This window comes from Mesoplodon densirostris, chromosome 11 (genome assembly GCF_025265405.1).
Source record: "Mesoplodon densirostris isolate mMesDen1 chromosome 11, mMesDen1 primary haplotype, whole genome shotgun sequence".
Lineage (NCBI taxonomy): Eukaryota > Metazoa > Chordata > Mammalia > Artiodactyla > Ziphiidae > Mesoplodon > Mesoplodon densirostris.
The window spans coordinates 101139146-101153774 of NC_082671.1; the positions used below are offsets into that span (position 1 = coordinate 101139146).

Genomic DNA, 14629 nt, shown 5'->3' on the forward strand with positions numbered 1-14629 from the left:
CATCCTGTTTTTCCTGTTGATGAACCGTACACCTGCTGAAGTCACAGGCATTATTCCTCCCTAGACACCTCTTCACAGAAAGGACAGTGGATAAAAATGGAGACACAGCAGCACTGACATAGTCCTGATCAAGTAAAACTTACCACAGGACAATAGGCAAAATGTGTTCTTTTTACAACTGTTTAGTAGGATATACATTTTAAAATATAGCATGTGTTATGTTTTTTTTTTTTTTTTTTGCGGTACACGGGCCTCTCACTGCTGTGGCCTCTCCCGTTGCAGAGCACAGGCTCCGGACGCGCAGGCTCAGCGGCCATGGCTCACGGGCCCAGCCGCTCCGCGGCATGTGGGATCTTCCCGGACCAGGGCACGAATCCGTGTCCCCTGCATCGGCAGGCGGACTCTCAACCACTGCGCCACCAGGGAAGCCCTCTGTTATGTATTTTAAATGAAAAATAATATAAATATATAACAAAAAATTTAGTAAAGTTAAATATAATAATTATATAGATTATTATTTTTGCCTGGAAACAACAGGCCTAGCTGTGGAAATTAATATAAATTTTATGTTGGGAAAGCAACGCCTTATAAGCAACAGTTAACAAACATGTACAATGGGCCACAATATACAATAAGCATCTTATATGCATTATGCCTGTGACTCTTCCCAACTCTACACGGTAGATACTATTATTTCTATTTGACAGCTGACAATGAGACTAAGAGATGTTAAATTCTTTGTTCAAAGGCATATAGCTGGTAAGTAGCAGAACTGGGCATCAAGTCTATATCTGCCTGATCCCAGAGCGTGCCCCCTTAACCATTATGGTTTACTTTTTCTCATGGGTGAAAACAAAAATATGTCTAAACTCTATAAAAATGAGAATTATTTTAAAAGACTAATAATAGAAATAATAGTCGTAAAAGTAATAGACACAGGGAAAAGTCATGACATCTGGGTTCTATGTTGCCTTTGACGACAAGTAGGTTAACTTTCAAAGGCCTCGGTTCTTGAGTGGGGGGGGAGGGGAGGGGAAGGAGATGAGGACTAACAGATTGGAGGATAGGGGAGGCTTTCTTTTAAAAATTTTAATTCTAGGCCTCTCGCTCCAGAATGAAACACTGTTCCAAAATGACTACGTGAAATAGGACTCCGCAACCTTCCTTATTATGTATACTCTGAGTATGCAGACCTGTCAGTGTTTGCAGCTGTGGACCAACGGAGCTCGCCTTACCTATAAATGAATGGAGCCACGGTGGCCGTATTCGGGTGGCTGTGTTGCTGCTGCTGAGGGAGCTGGACAGCACCGTTCCCCACGCTCTGCCCACTGCCTTGCGCCGCTGACCCAGCACAGGAGCCGGCCAAGGAGGCGTGGCTAGCTTCCCTCCCTTCCAGAGGAGCAGGGCAGTTGGACGTGCTTGCTTTCTCGGTCGCTACGGGCTTAGGGAAGCACTGGGAAGGGCTTCCCTTGGTAGTCCTGAATTTTTCAGACTCTTTGCTTGTTGAGCCTCCCGGTGAGACAGTTTGCTTTGCTGTTGGCACCTTGGAGCCCGGTTTTGGAATCCCACTGGAAGAGGGGATTAAGCTTTCCTTCTTGGCGGCTGTCGTCTTGCTGCCCTTTGGGATGAAGCTTGCAATTTTAGAGGTCTTTTTTGGAGCCGTCTCCGCCACCTGATCTTTCTCGTCCTTGACTGGTTTTTCAGTGCAAACTTTATTTCTGTCCCTGTTCTTTTCCTCTTTTTCCTTTGGCTGTAGCAAAGACTTTTTATTGCTGAGATTTTTGCTTCCAGCTTTTGGAGGGGCTAATTTCGGTGACACCTTGGGGCTGCTATTTGTTGAGCCGCCGCTATTCAGACCGCTGTTAAAGCCTTCCATCTCACCAGGCTCAGAAAAGGCCTCGTCCTCCCTCCCACCATCGCTGGGTCCGGAACTGGCTGGCTGCAGGGGGCGTAAAGCCGTCCGGGCGTTGACCAGCTTGAACTTCTCGAGCATGGATTTCTGTCCCGAGGGAGCTGCTCTGCTCCCGTCCGAGGCAGGGGGCTTCAGCCTGTCTGCAGGCGGTGTGGGAGAGGGGCCTGGGCTCGACTGCTTCACGGTCAGCATGGTGGAGGTGGCGCTGTGCTTGGCATTCATGGACTTGCTGCGCCACGGCTTGCTGGCGCTCGGGGACGGGATGGCCGAGGCCGGGGGCTGCCCAGCGGCGCCGGGGGGCTGCGTGCTGCCACTCACACCTGAAGATGGTTGAGGTCCTTTGGAGGAATCTGGACGTGGTTAAGAAGAAACAATTTTAAAAGGCTGGTTAGTTTTTGATCACTTATGTCACACCACTGAGTATTTCTAACGGTAGGCACAAGGACATTTCTTTCCTCGGAACTGGAAACGGACATGCTCTGTGGCATCAACCACGTCTGTAATGTGGTGGGTTTTGTACCATATATCAAACATTCAGCGTCTGAGGGACAGTGATGTTGGGGAAAAAACACACAACACTTTTCTTCCCTTCTAAAGTTATTCATAGCCAAATGAATTTTGCTGGTCACAGAGGTCTAAAGATGAATCAAACACTATCCCTCCCCTAAGCAATTCTCTGTATTCTTCCAGCTACTACTGTAGCTCATAGCAGTGAATGGATAGTCCACCTTGCCTTATAAAAATAATGAATACTGAGAGATTGCTTTAACCTACAGGGAGCCTAGCTTATTCTTATCTGATTAAATATGTTTTTGAATCATAATTTAGCTTTTTGTTAATATTGTTTTTATTTGTACAAAATAAATATTGAAAGGGATGTTTATATGGGTCAGATCATCTACTAAGAGATATATAAAATATGTAATACAAATATGTAATACTACAAAATGTGTAATACATCATATGTATAATCCTTATAACAACCCTACAAGGTATGTATTGATATTTTACAAATAATTCTTACAAATAGTAATTTTATAAATAACTTTTAAAAATTCTACATAACTTGTCCGAAGTCACCCAGCCTGGACCTGAACTGATTTCAAAGCCTGTGCTCTTAACTAGCACACCTGCAGGCTCCTGTAGGGATCTGAACAAACTTTAAATTCTAATAAAAAAATCAAGCTACTTTTTGGGGGCTATAAGAAAATAAGGCCAATTGTCATATAAGTACTTATAATGCACAAGTGTTTACTTACTTTCCACTTAGAAATCTCATTATGATATGAATTTCTATACGACTGTTATAGCACTGATTAATGCTTGATTACAAGTCTTATTTTTAAGCATGAAAAACTAAACCAAAAAGAGATTTTATAACAATGTATAGAATTTTAAAAAAAATTGAGTTTGGAGTTAAGAGATCTCAGTATAAATGATGACACTGGAGAACTATATAATTCTGGTCATGTCATTTATCTTAAATTTCATCTACCATAAATACCTCCCTCTTCCATCCTCTTTTTCTTTTTTTTCTGAGAAATGGAGTGAATGATTAAATTAGATATTTATGTAAAAGAGGCAACGTTGATACTGTTAACATACCAGATATTGTCAAATAAAGGCTAAGCTGTTTTTGATGAAATGTCCAAAGGAAATATTTTATTAATAAATCCTTTCATAATATTCAGGAATTGGAGACCATTAAATTCCATTAAATATTCATAGATCTAAAACTACAATGCTTTCACTTTTAAATGTTTTTTCCAAAAGTATCAAAATGCATGATAAACAGTAGGTAATTAATCCAATTGGTATAGAATACTTGTCTTACCCATTTTTCAGAAGAAGAAATTTACATTAAAAAGTTAATAAAGAAAGTTAGAGATAGGAAAACAGGTTAAATTCTTCATTAAATATTTGTGTGAGTAAGGTTTTTTTTAAAAAAAAATAAGTGTGCCTAAAATAATATAATAGATTTGTGAAGTTTATATTAACAATGCCAATAATATAGACAAACGTAGAAAACTTCACTGTGATTGCCTGTTTCTTCTACTGCACTGTTGATACAGTCCATGAAAGCAAAGACCACCCCTGTAATGCATAGTTCTACATTACACACATAGCACCTTCTGTGTGACAGGCACTAAACTAACTTTTTGAAATACATTAACTCAGTCCTTCCAACAACTGCATAAATTTTTCATTATTACCCTCAATTTGCACATGAAGAAACTGAAGCACAAAGAGGTAAAAGAAATGGCCAAAGTTACACAATTTGTAAGTGACAAGCCTGAGAACTGAACTTAGCTTGGGATTCTAAGTTAATTCTGTCAACCACTATGTTATACTATTTTTCAAATGTACAAGAAGTTCAATGGCTTATCAGTTATAACATTATTCCTTGACTCTAGAAACACAAAAAAATAGTGAATGTCAAATTCATGCCTTTAATAGAATTGTCAAGTAAACTTTATTTCTCGATTACCTAGATTCAACTGGAAACTAAAAACATCTCCAAACAAGATGCATTTTCTCAAGTTCAGTGAATTGTGTACGTGCCCATGCATTTCACACAGTGACCTTACTGTTTTGCAGATTTCTGTCCAACATATATGCCTCTATTTTTCTACTATTTCCAGAAATATTAATCAATGCTACTCAGTTCCTATAATCTCTAGGACTTGAATCTAGGCATAACATCTGTTAATATTTACTGAGTGGCTATTCTGTGCAAGACTCCCCAAGACACCTTACAATCTAGTCAGAGGAAAGAAATCAGACTCACAGAAGATGAATGGCATATATTAAATGTTAAACAAGGAGGAGGCGGGAAAGAAAATGGTAGAGATCAGAAGTGCACAAAGGGCTGTACAACATTAAATAAGATCAAGACAGATGAGCTAAGGGAGATATGCAGGCATTCAAGGCAGGAGTGGTATAGAATTTTTATATGAAACTATGTGGAAATGTATTCTATTTATTTACATTTTAAAAATATGTACATACGTATAGTGGGACACAGAGTTAGAAATAAAGTACCCCCAAAATGAAATCACAGTCTGTTGTAGTATTGTTAAGAGGAACATAATGGCCTCATATTGAATTTATCTTCACTTTCTTACATTGATCTCAAAAGTTATTTGCAATATTTCTTATTCTATAATGAAAATAATATTAATAATTATTACAAATATAATAATGCCTACTGGCATTTTGTTGAAGATTCTTTAACTATATTATCTCACATTAGTGCTCACAACAGCCTGATGAGATGGGAAGGGCTCCTATTTTTTTTTTTTTTTTGACAATTTCATAATCACTTTGCCTATCTTTTTTTGGAAGGGCTCCTATTTCTAATTCACACTTGTGGAAACCCAAGCTTTGAGGGTCTAAACAACTCATTCAGTGGTGCACAGCTAGTGAGGAATGTGTGGTGTGGCTAGGATTTGATCCCACATGTGTGATTCTAGAGCCCAAGCTCTATAATTATCGTAGAATGTCTGACATTTTAAGTGTTTAACATAACAGTCTCAGACTTTAACGTGTGCTTAAGTCACTGGGGATCCTACTGAATGTACATCACATTGTGCTTCAGCATATCTGCAGGAGGCCCTGCGATTCTGCATTTCTAACAACCTTCCACATGATACCAACGCTGCTGGTCACAGACCATGTTCGGCTTTAAAGAGTTATTTCTTATGACAGTGTCCAAATTGGCTAAATTCATAAAATGTTCCATAGCTGTGCAGCATTAATATTCTTCGCTCTGTGGACTTCTGGAACCTTGGTCAGTTCTGCATTACCCCCGGATGCTTGGCAATCTGTGGTGAGAGATCACTAAAAACAAAAGAGGTTTTCCTAATGTCCTTTATTTCATCATTTCCGCCACATACTTAGTGTATATCTTCTGTGTTTCTGCAACTAGAAACCAGGGGAGTCCTACCCCTATAGGTCTGGGAGCTTTGGTGAGGATGAGAGAAGAGGGCAGAAAAGGACCAGTCAGGATGCTCTGTAAGTGTGCTGACATTAGCTAGATAGACTGCTATCGCAGCTCAAGTACAGAGGAAATTCAACATCATCACACCCAAATATGAGACAGGAGGGACTCCAAATTATGACATCAACATCCAGCCTACAGTAACGGTCACAGCAAAATCTATAAAATCGTTCTCAGATAAGTACACACATAGAAGACACTTCTCTGAACTCAACTCTCAATCTGTGCCCAGCTCCTCTCTATAATCAGCAATGAGGTGCTTCAGGTTTCACGAAGAGTGAAAATCCGAAGTCACTGTGCATCAGGAGAGCATTAGAATAATGAGTGTCTCTCTGGACACCTCCCAAGAGAGGGTGCAGAACGACAGCTGCTGAAATGGCAGCCTCTGCGGCGTCGGCACAAATTCTGGTCTCTGTGCGACTTACATATTCAATAGTAAGTAGCCTGATACATTGCTGAGTGTTGTTAACTCAGCTGCTGACTATAAATGAACTGTTAGCTGGGTATGGCGGGAAAGCACAGGTATCTAATGCACATATTTAAGGGCATTCCTGCAACCAACCTGTATCTTGTGTTTGCAGGGCCTCTCTGCCTATAGCTGTTCCTTGTCTCTGGCCTCCAAAGAGAAAGTTTCTTCCACTCCCTCTCCCTTTCCTCCCCTCCTTCTTCCACCTCGCATCCACCACCACCAATTCCATTACAACCAAATACTATTATTTATCAACTGCTTACTTTTCCCAAGTACTTTGATACATGGTATCACATTTAGAGCTTCTCCCCATATGCCTCTTATTTAAACTCATAATAATCTACAATATACTTATTATTTCTCTTGTTATAAATGAGAAAACTGAAGCTTAGAGAAAGTAACTTGCTCCAAATCATGCATAACGTAAAATTTAGAAAAGACAAAACCAGAATTGGAACTGAGGCTTATGTGACTACAAAACTTGGAGGCTTCTGACTCTGCCTTCTTCCCATATGTTTGCTTGCCCATCCAAAAATTCTGCCGGTTCAGTTCTCCAGAATGTCACATGTTTGTCACAACAGTGAAGGCAACTGGGTACCTCCCCGAAATATGGCTTCCTTCTTCCTCGATGAGCAGAATAGAAATGGGGAGAACATGATAGATACCCACTATTCAGTTACCTATATACTATCTCCTGGGGCATCCTACTGGCACCATCCTTTTGAGTTGATGTAAGAATAGATTTTAATTACTGCTTAGAAAACATCTAAATTCAGAGAGTTAATTTTTAGTTATTTCATATGCAAAAAAAAAAGTAACTTTGATGACCTGGAAAAATGCCAACCTAGTTCTAAAATTAATACACGGAGGTAAATGTGGCAGTCACAACAGGCATATGGGAAGTTTAGATAAAGATGATTCTCCATGGAAATTTGGCAGGTTAGCTTCCGAGCTTAGTGCTATGTTGCCAATGGTGCTACTAGCCTGAGAAAGGACTAGGGAACATCCTCAGTTGTTTATTTCTTCTTCCTCACTGAGTAGTATGCTGTTTGCATGGAAGCAAACCAGCTTTCAGTTCACAAAGTAACAACACAGAAAGTAGCAGCAACAATAAAAATGACAATGGCACCACTCTTTTTTTTTTTTGGAGCCTGTGTTAATTTTATTTATTTTTATTTTTATTTTTTTTTATCATCCTAATAGGGATGCTTTTTTTTTTTTTTAGTTTCTGCTTTATAACAAAGTGAATCAGTCATACATATACATCTGTTCCCACATCCCTTCCCTCATGCATCTCCCTCCCTCCCACCCTCCCCATCCCACCCCTCCAGGCGGTCACAAAGCACCGAGCTGATCTCCCTGTGCTCTGCGGCTGCTTCCCACTATCTATCTACCTTACGTTTGGTAGTGTATATATGTCCATGCCTCTCTTTCGCTTTGTCACAGCTTACCCTTCCCCCTCCCCATCTCCTCAAGTCCATTCTCTAGTAGGTCTGTGTCTTTATTCCTGTCTTACCCCTATGTTCTTCATGACATTTTTTTCTTAAATTCCATATATATGTGTCAGCATACAGTATTTGTCTTTCTCTTTCTGACTTACTTCACTCTGTATGACAGACTCTAGGTCCATCCACCTCATTACAAATAGCTCAATTTCGTTTCTTTTTATGGCTGAGTAATATTCCATTGTATATATGTGCCACATCTTCTTTACCCATTCATCCAATGATGAACACTTAGGTTGTTTCCATCTCCGGGCTACTGTAAATAGGGCTGCTATGAACATTTTGGTACATGTCTCTTTTTGAATTATGGTTTTCTCAGGGTATATGCCCAGTAGTGGGATTGCTGGGTCACATGGTAGTTCTATTTGTAGTTTTTTAAGGAACCTCCATACCGTTCTCCATAGTGGCTGTACCAATTCACATTCCCACCAGCAGTGCAAGAGTGTTCCCTTTTTTCCACACCCTCTCCAGCATTTATTGTTTCTAGATTTCTTGATGATGGCCATTCTGACTGGTGTGAGATGATATCTCATTGTAGTTTTGATTTGCATTTCTCTAATGATTAATGATGTTGAGCATTCTTTCATGTGTTTGTTGGCAGTCTGTATATCTTCTTTGGAGAAATGCCTATTTAAGTCTTCTGCCCATTTTTGGATAGGGTTGTTTGTTTTTTTGCTATTGAGCTGCATGAGCTGTTTATACATTTTGGAGATTAATCCTTTGTCAGTTGCTTCATTTGCAAATATTTTCTCCCATTCTGAGGGTTGTCTTTTGGTCTTCTTTATGGTTTCCTTTGCTGTGCAAAAGCTTTGAAGTTTCATTAGGTCCCATTTGTTTATCTTTGTTTTTATTTCCATTTCTCTAGGAGGTGGGTCCAAAAGGATCTTGCTGTGATTTATGTCATAGAGTGTTCTGCCTATGTTTTCCTCTAAGAGTTTGATAGTTTCTGGCCTTACATTTAGGTCTTTAATCCATTTTGAGCTTATTTTTGTGTATGGTGTTAGGGAGTGATCTAATCTCATACTTTTACATGTCCCTGTCCAGTTTTCCCAGCACCACTTATTGAAGAGGCTGTCCTTTCTCCACTGTACATTCCTGCTTCCTTTACCAAAGATAAGTTGACCATATGTGCATGGGTTTATCTCTGGGCTTTCTATCCTGTTCCATTGATCTATCTTTCTGTTTTTGGCACCACTCTTTTTAAAGTATTCACTGTACAGCAGGCATTGTGCTCAGTGATACGTATGGTCCCTGCTAATTATAGAACTTCAGCATCACAGATCATTATGGAAGGAAGGAAATGACTGATCAATGTGGTGATGGCAATTAGTTTGGTAAATAATTAACTTAGACTCTCATTTTACAATAATATACCAAAATACACTGAACATTTCAAAAGTTAAAAAATGTAGCATTCAAATTTGTTTTCAGTTGTTTTGTTACCAACTGGCCCCTTGTTTACCTCACCACACTGTCTCCCATTAATGATGGCTTGCAAAATGCCTCAATCATCAATTTTATGATGAACAGAAACATGGAATGCTATTACAGGGACTGTAGGGGCACTGTCCATTCTGCACATGTATATATTGTACCATTAGTAATGTGAGAGTGCCACTTTGTGGACTATTGAAAAATTTAGGGAAGCTTTAACTCACCAGCCAGATTTTTTAAAAGTATGTAATTTATGTACAGGCATATAAAATACATGTACACCTCAATATGTAAGCATGTATACATAAGTAAACAACATATATGCCCAAGTCTATTTAATCATATCACTTGACCTATGTACTTAATTGGTACCTCATAAACATCCTCAAGATTAACTTGAAATTATGTCATTATAGGTTTATATAATTATTAAGGAAATAAAGCAAAAAGTCATGGTGGAACACATAATGAAATCACCCATAAAGAGATATAATGAGTAAAACATATTTGCATTGCATTGAAAAGGAAATAAAACAGTTCAGTTCTGTGGTCTTAAGAGTAATTTCAGAGTAATTAAAAACGTACTTAAGAACTAGATAACTATGTTTTAGCTGTCAAAACTCCATGACTAATGCAACATTCACATTAAACCTATAGTTTTAAAAAGTTCAATTTCAATTTTGCTAAATTCTCCATATCAATCATACTAAATCTATGTTGAGTGTAAATGAAAGAAAACACTTTCACACCAGAAGATACTTCATTAGAACCTAGGAGAACAGAAAGGAAATCTCCTCTTCCACAGATGTACAGGTACCATGTAAGAATCACATGGGAGAAACAATAAAGAGATGCGAGCATGCCCTCTGGTACTGTGGCATGTTTCTTAGCAACATAGAAAAACATCTCTCTGCTAAGGAACTCTGCCAAGTAATAAGTGTTTACAGATCATAATTCAGAAAGTGAATTCCAAATAGAGCTAGGGACATTTACATTCCTAATAATACTAAACTGTTAAGCCTTTTTCATATTTATCATGCCTATTTAATAAAACAAGAATTATTTCTTAAGATAATTTGCTTCAGGCATATAAAATGTGTGCCCAAATGAACCAGGCCATTTTTTTCCCCAAGATCCCTGATTTCCACTGAAAAGATATTTGATTTTTCTTTAAAGCATACATCTGTCTAGAGTAATCTCATAGGGTGCATTGGCAAATTGATAAATGCTAGTGTCAGAACATATTATTTATTCATTGTCAGTCTCTGCATGTCAGGTCACCAAGCGAAGAAACTTGGACTCCCCAAATAAATGCTTTTCTACAACAATATACTATCTTCATTTCGCCATTTGTTCTGAGAAATTTGTTCCTACATTCCATTTCAACAGAATGGTGGGGTGGCATTGCTTTCTATTTTAACATTTCTATTTCAGCCTTCTCTGCAAGTGATAATCTATGGCCATGTTCACCGATATTTTAATCCATTTGGTGAAATGAGCACACTATTTTTTGGATTATTATTAAAATGGTATTAGATGTATCTTTTGAAGTGCAGTTTGTGATTCTCTTCTGATTTCCCTTTATTAGATAAGCCACACAATTCGTAAATAAGCTATTTTTACCATCCCATACATGTGAGAAGCTACTGTGCTTTCAACAGTATGTTTTTTAATAAGGAAGTGAAATTGTTTTAATTGTGAATAAACCTTTACTATCTATTACAAATTCTAGAGATTCCCCAATTGATTCATATAACTCATCATTTAAGACTTCTTAAAAAAGTAGAAAGTACATTTTCACTTAGAAGCATTCAGGGAGCACATTACAGATAGCGTGATTATTTCTTTTGAGTAAAAATATCTTAATTTATTAAATTTAACTGTTATACTTTCTAATAACTAAAAAGGAATGGCAATTAGAATACTCAAGTCAGTAATTTCTGAATTCTGTCATTATAATATTGTAACCTTTGAAAATTCTTGTTTAATTTTCACCTTATTTAGCCATACCTAGGATATGTATGAACTATATTGTCACAGAGATCAACCTGTCATCAGATGGAATCTTATATTTTTATATGCTATGCTAACATGAAAAATCTCCACGTCAAAGGTTAAATAAAACATTCTTATCCAAAAATATGTACCATTCGAATAGTCTAAAGAATAAATTATAAACTGTTTCATATGTGATGTCTATATTTGTTTTGTTTGCTCTATAACTTAAGCTAATATTTTGGAAATACAAAATAGCATGACCCAATGATTAATTTAGAGATGATATTGGATATACTGATATGAAGTTGTAACTCCACATTAATAGAAAATGCCATATAGCATGTAAAACAAATTCCAGAAGGCTGTATTATATAATGCAATTTATGCTTTAATTATTATTGACAGTTTACAGACATTTAATGCCTACATTTGATATATAATATTATAAATATTTGTGAATGTGAGATCATACACTTTAAATGTTTTGGAATTTTACTTTGTTGGAATTAAAAGTAATGGCTAATTCACCATGAAAACTTTTGCTCTTGATACAGACCTAAGGAAATCTGCTTATGGTCAAATACCTCGTAATGTATGTTATCTGTCTCCACCTTGTGGTTATTATAAATATTGCTACTTTCTAATTTTGCACTACTTCCTAGACATACATAAGAGAGGTTGAATGGCTATGGAAAGATATGAATACTTGGCTACCTCTGGATTTTTACTTTTAGACACCAGAAATACAAAAGTATTTCACATGATCAAAAAATACATTATGATATCAAAGCGTTGGGTCATCTAAAGCATTTCTAGGTTTCTTTGCCAATGTTATTAGTCATTTTTTGCAAAACTCTTATACAACTGTATTATCATGTAGCTAAAATCAGACACTTGAGCAGTCCACTCAGCATATCTTAATGTCTAAACGTGTTTATTTTCCCTTAGAATTTCATAGCACATATAGGCCTTTGTATGATGCTTTCTAGGAAAGTCACAAAATGAGGGAGATGTTTTTCTGATAAGAAATTCTTGTCCCCTTTCTCTCCAGGAGAAGTGTAAGTCTTCAGTGACATTTCTTAGGTTCTCCAATCAAAGGTTTTATTCTTTATTTTAAAGACAAAATCCTAACTTCCAAACACATACTATTTTCTTCTTTTTCCATTCAACTCAAGAACTGGGGATATTACAGGGATCAAGATACAGTGCTTTGCTTATAGGGATTTACAGTCTGTCCAACTTTGTTTTAATGGGTAGGAAATTTTCATGAAAGTGTATAATTCATAGATCACTCCTGTCAATTCATGTCTGAGTAAGAGAAGTCTAATCAGATAACCCATATGAAACAATTGGAAATGATCTAATCTGAGCCAAAAAGTTTCTACCTGGTTCAATTAGTCAAACCAAATTTGCCAGCTGTTCTACTAAGTGTATTTGTCACTTTGGAATTTCATGTCTTGTTGCATGGAGAGTTAAATACCACACAGAGAAGTTAAAGTTTTGTTGTTGTTGTTGTTTTGCGGTACGCGGGCCTCTCACTGCTGTGGCCTCTCCCATTGCGGAGCACAGGCTCCAGACGTGCAGGCTCAGCAGCCATGGCTCACGGGCCCAGCGGCTCCGCGGCATGTAGGATCCTCCCGGACCGGGGCACGAACCCGTGTCCCATGCATCGGCAGGCGGACTCTCAACCACTGCGCCACCAGGGAAGCCCAGAAGTTAAAGTTTTATTGATTAGAAAATACTACCTCAAAATCCCGCAACACACTGCTCCCAACAGCAGAGGTTCTTGATTGTCTCATGGTTTAGATGTAAATTACACATCCTACCATTGGGATGCAGGCTCCACAGGGATATGCATCAAGCCAGCACCTCTTTAAATATGCACTGTGCACATTAGAGAGAACTGTGTATCATACAGTAGTTAATATATAATCTCCTTTAACACACACTTCCACTGTGTCCTTTCTTCCTGATCAATGTGTGATTGGATACTTCTATCATACACTCGTTCAAGAAAATAAAACATGAATAATTTGTCTCTTATAGGAAAAACTAAGGTCGTAATATTTATCTGTCCTGCTGCTGTCAAAGACTAAGTACCCTTCATAATTATGTCTTAAATTCTGATGCTCCAACCTTAACTTCCTCAAACATGTATGGCACTTAATGTTAACTAAATCCAAGGATTTGAAAACATTTCATGTAGTTTTATGATTTCAAGATAAGTGTTCATAAAACATGAGAAATCAAAAGAAAATGCTATTTACATACATCCAGGAGGAACTTTTTTTGAGAAACAGATTTTATACTTGGGGATAATCACTAACCACTTTAATATAAATGACTATATTTCCTTAAAGTGTTCTTCAGATAGAAAAGGTCCTGAAGAAAGCTGGAATTCAGGAGGAGGCACTTAGGCAATATAAGAAAGTCCACTGATAACATTTCCATTCCAAATGCTGTAATACTGCTTAAATACTAGATTTAGCATGTAATTTGTTAGGCTCATATGTTACGCTTGTGCCTTAATGATGTAATGGGCGAACACTCACCTTTTTCATTGCCATTTGCATAATTTGGAGGCTTGTTTTTATCAATGCTGTTAAAGCTCTGACTTCTCCTATTTAAATTGGAGGCTCCCTGGACCTTGCTGCTGCTGCCTGCAGCTGGCACCCTAGAGGGACCTGGAAGCCTGAAATAGTACAAGAAAAATTACATCATTACTGTACATTATAAAAAGATAGGGAACAGGAGGTTCTGAGCAGGGAAGAGTTAATGGGAAAATCATCATTTACGACATTCAGCAGAAAATGTTGGTTTAAGTGACAAATAGCTAAAAACAAGGTTTGAAAATCTTCAGAAAAATCTTGTTTCATATGATATAACTTGCCTCCAAAGTATATTAATAATGCAGGACAATTAGAAATAAAGTAATTTTAACTAAAAAGTCATGCCTATATGCACCTGATGAATAAAACTTTGATTTAAAGGTACTGTAACAATTACATGAAAAGCAAGGGAAAAATAATACTTAACTAGAATCTATTATATTCTCAGGGTATATTAACCAGCTGCCTGCAGTTGTTGTTAAGTTGTTCTTTTCAATATACGGGACATTTGTTTTTATCTTAGGTGGCTGTATCTTAGATGAACTTGTACATTAATAAAAAGAAGAATAAAGTTACATACAAATTGCAAATAGCAAATGCTTACTGAATATCTAAGGTAGTTAATTACTCGAAAACACGGTGTGGAGACCAAGGTCATGAGTTTGTTCATACTTGACTGATCTGTCTCACATGAAAACTTTC

General features: G+C 37.5%; 1 protein-coding gene across 7 annotated transcripts in view; it reads right to left on the reverse strand.

Moving 5' to 3' along the window:
* NAV3 (neuron navigator 3) overlaps window positions 1–14629 on the reverse strand; it is a 591684-nt gene that overhangs the window by 191510 nt on the left and 385545 nt on the right. For all 7 annotated transcript variants that reach the window (XM_060113459.1, XM_060113462.1, XM_060113461.1 and 4 more), the window contains exons 7-8: window positions 13871–14010; window positions 1236–2262 (exon numbers count right to left, since the gene is read on the reverse strand). In XM_060113459.1, coding sequence (XP_059969442.1) covers window positions 1236–2262; window positions 13871–14010 — 1167 coding nt within the window. The remainder of the gene's footprint in view (window positions 1–1235; window positions 2263–13870; window positions 14011–14629) is intronic.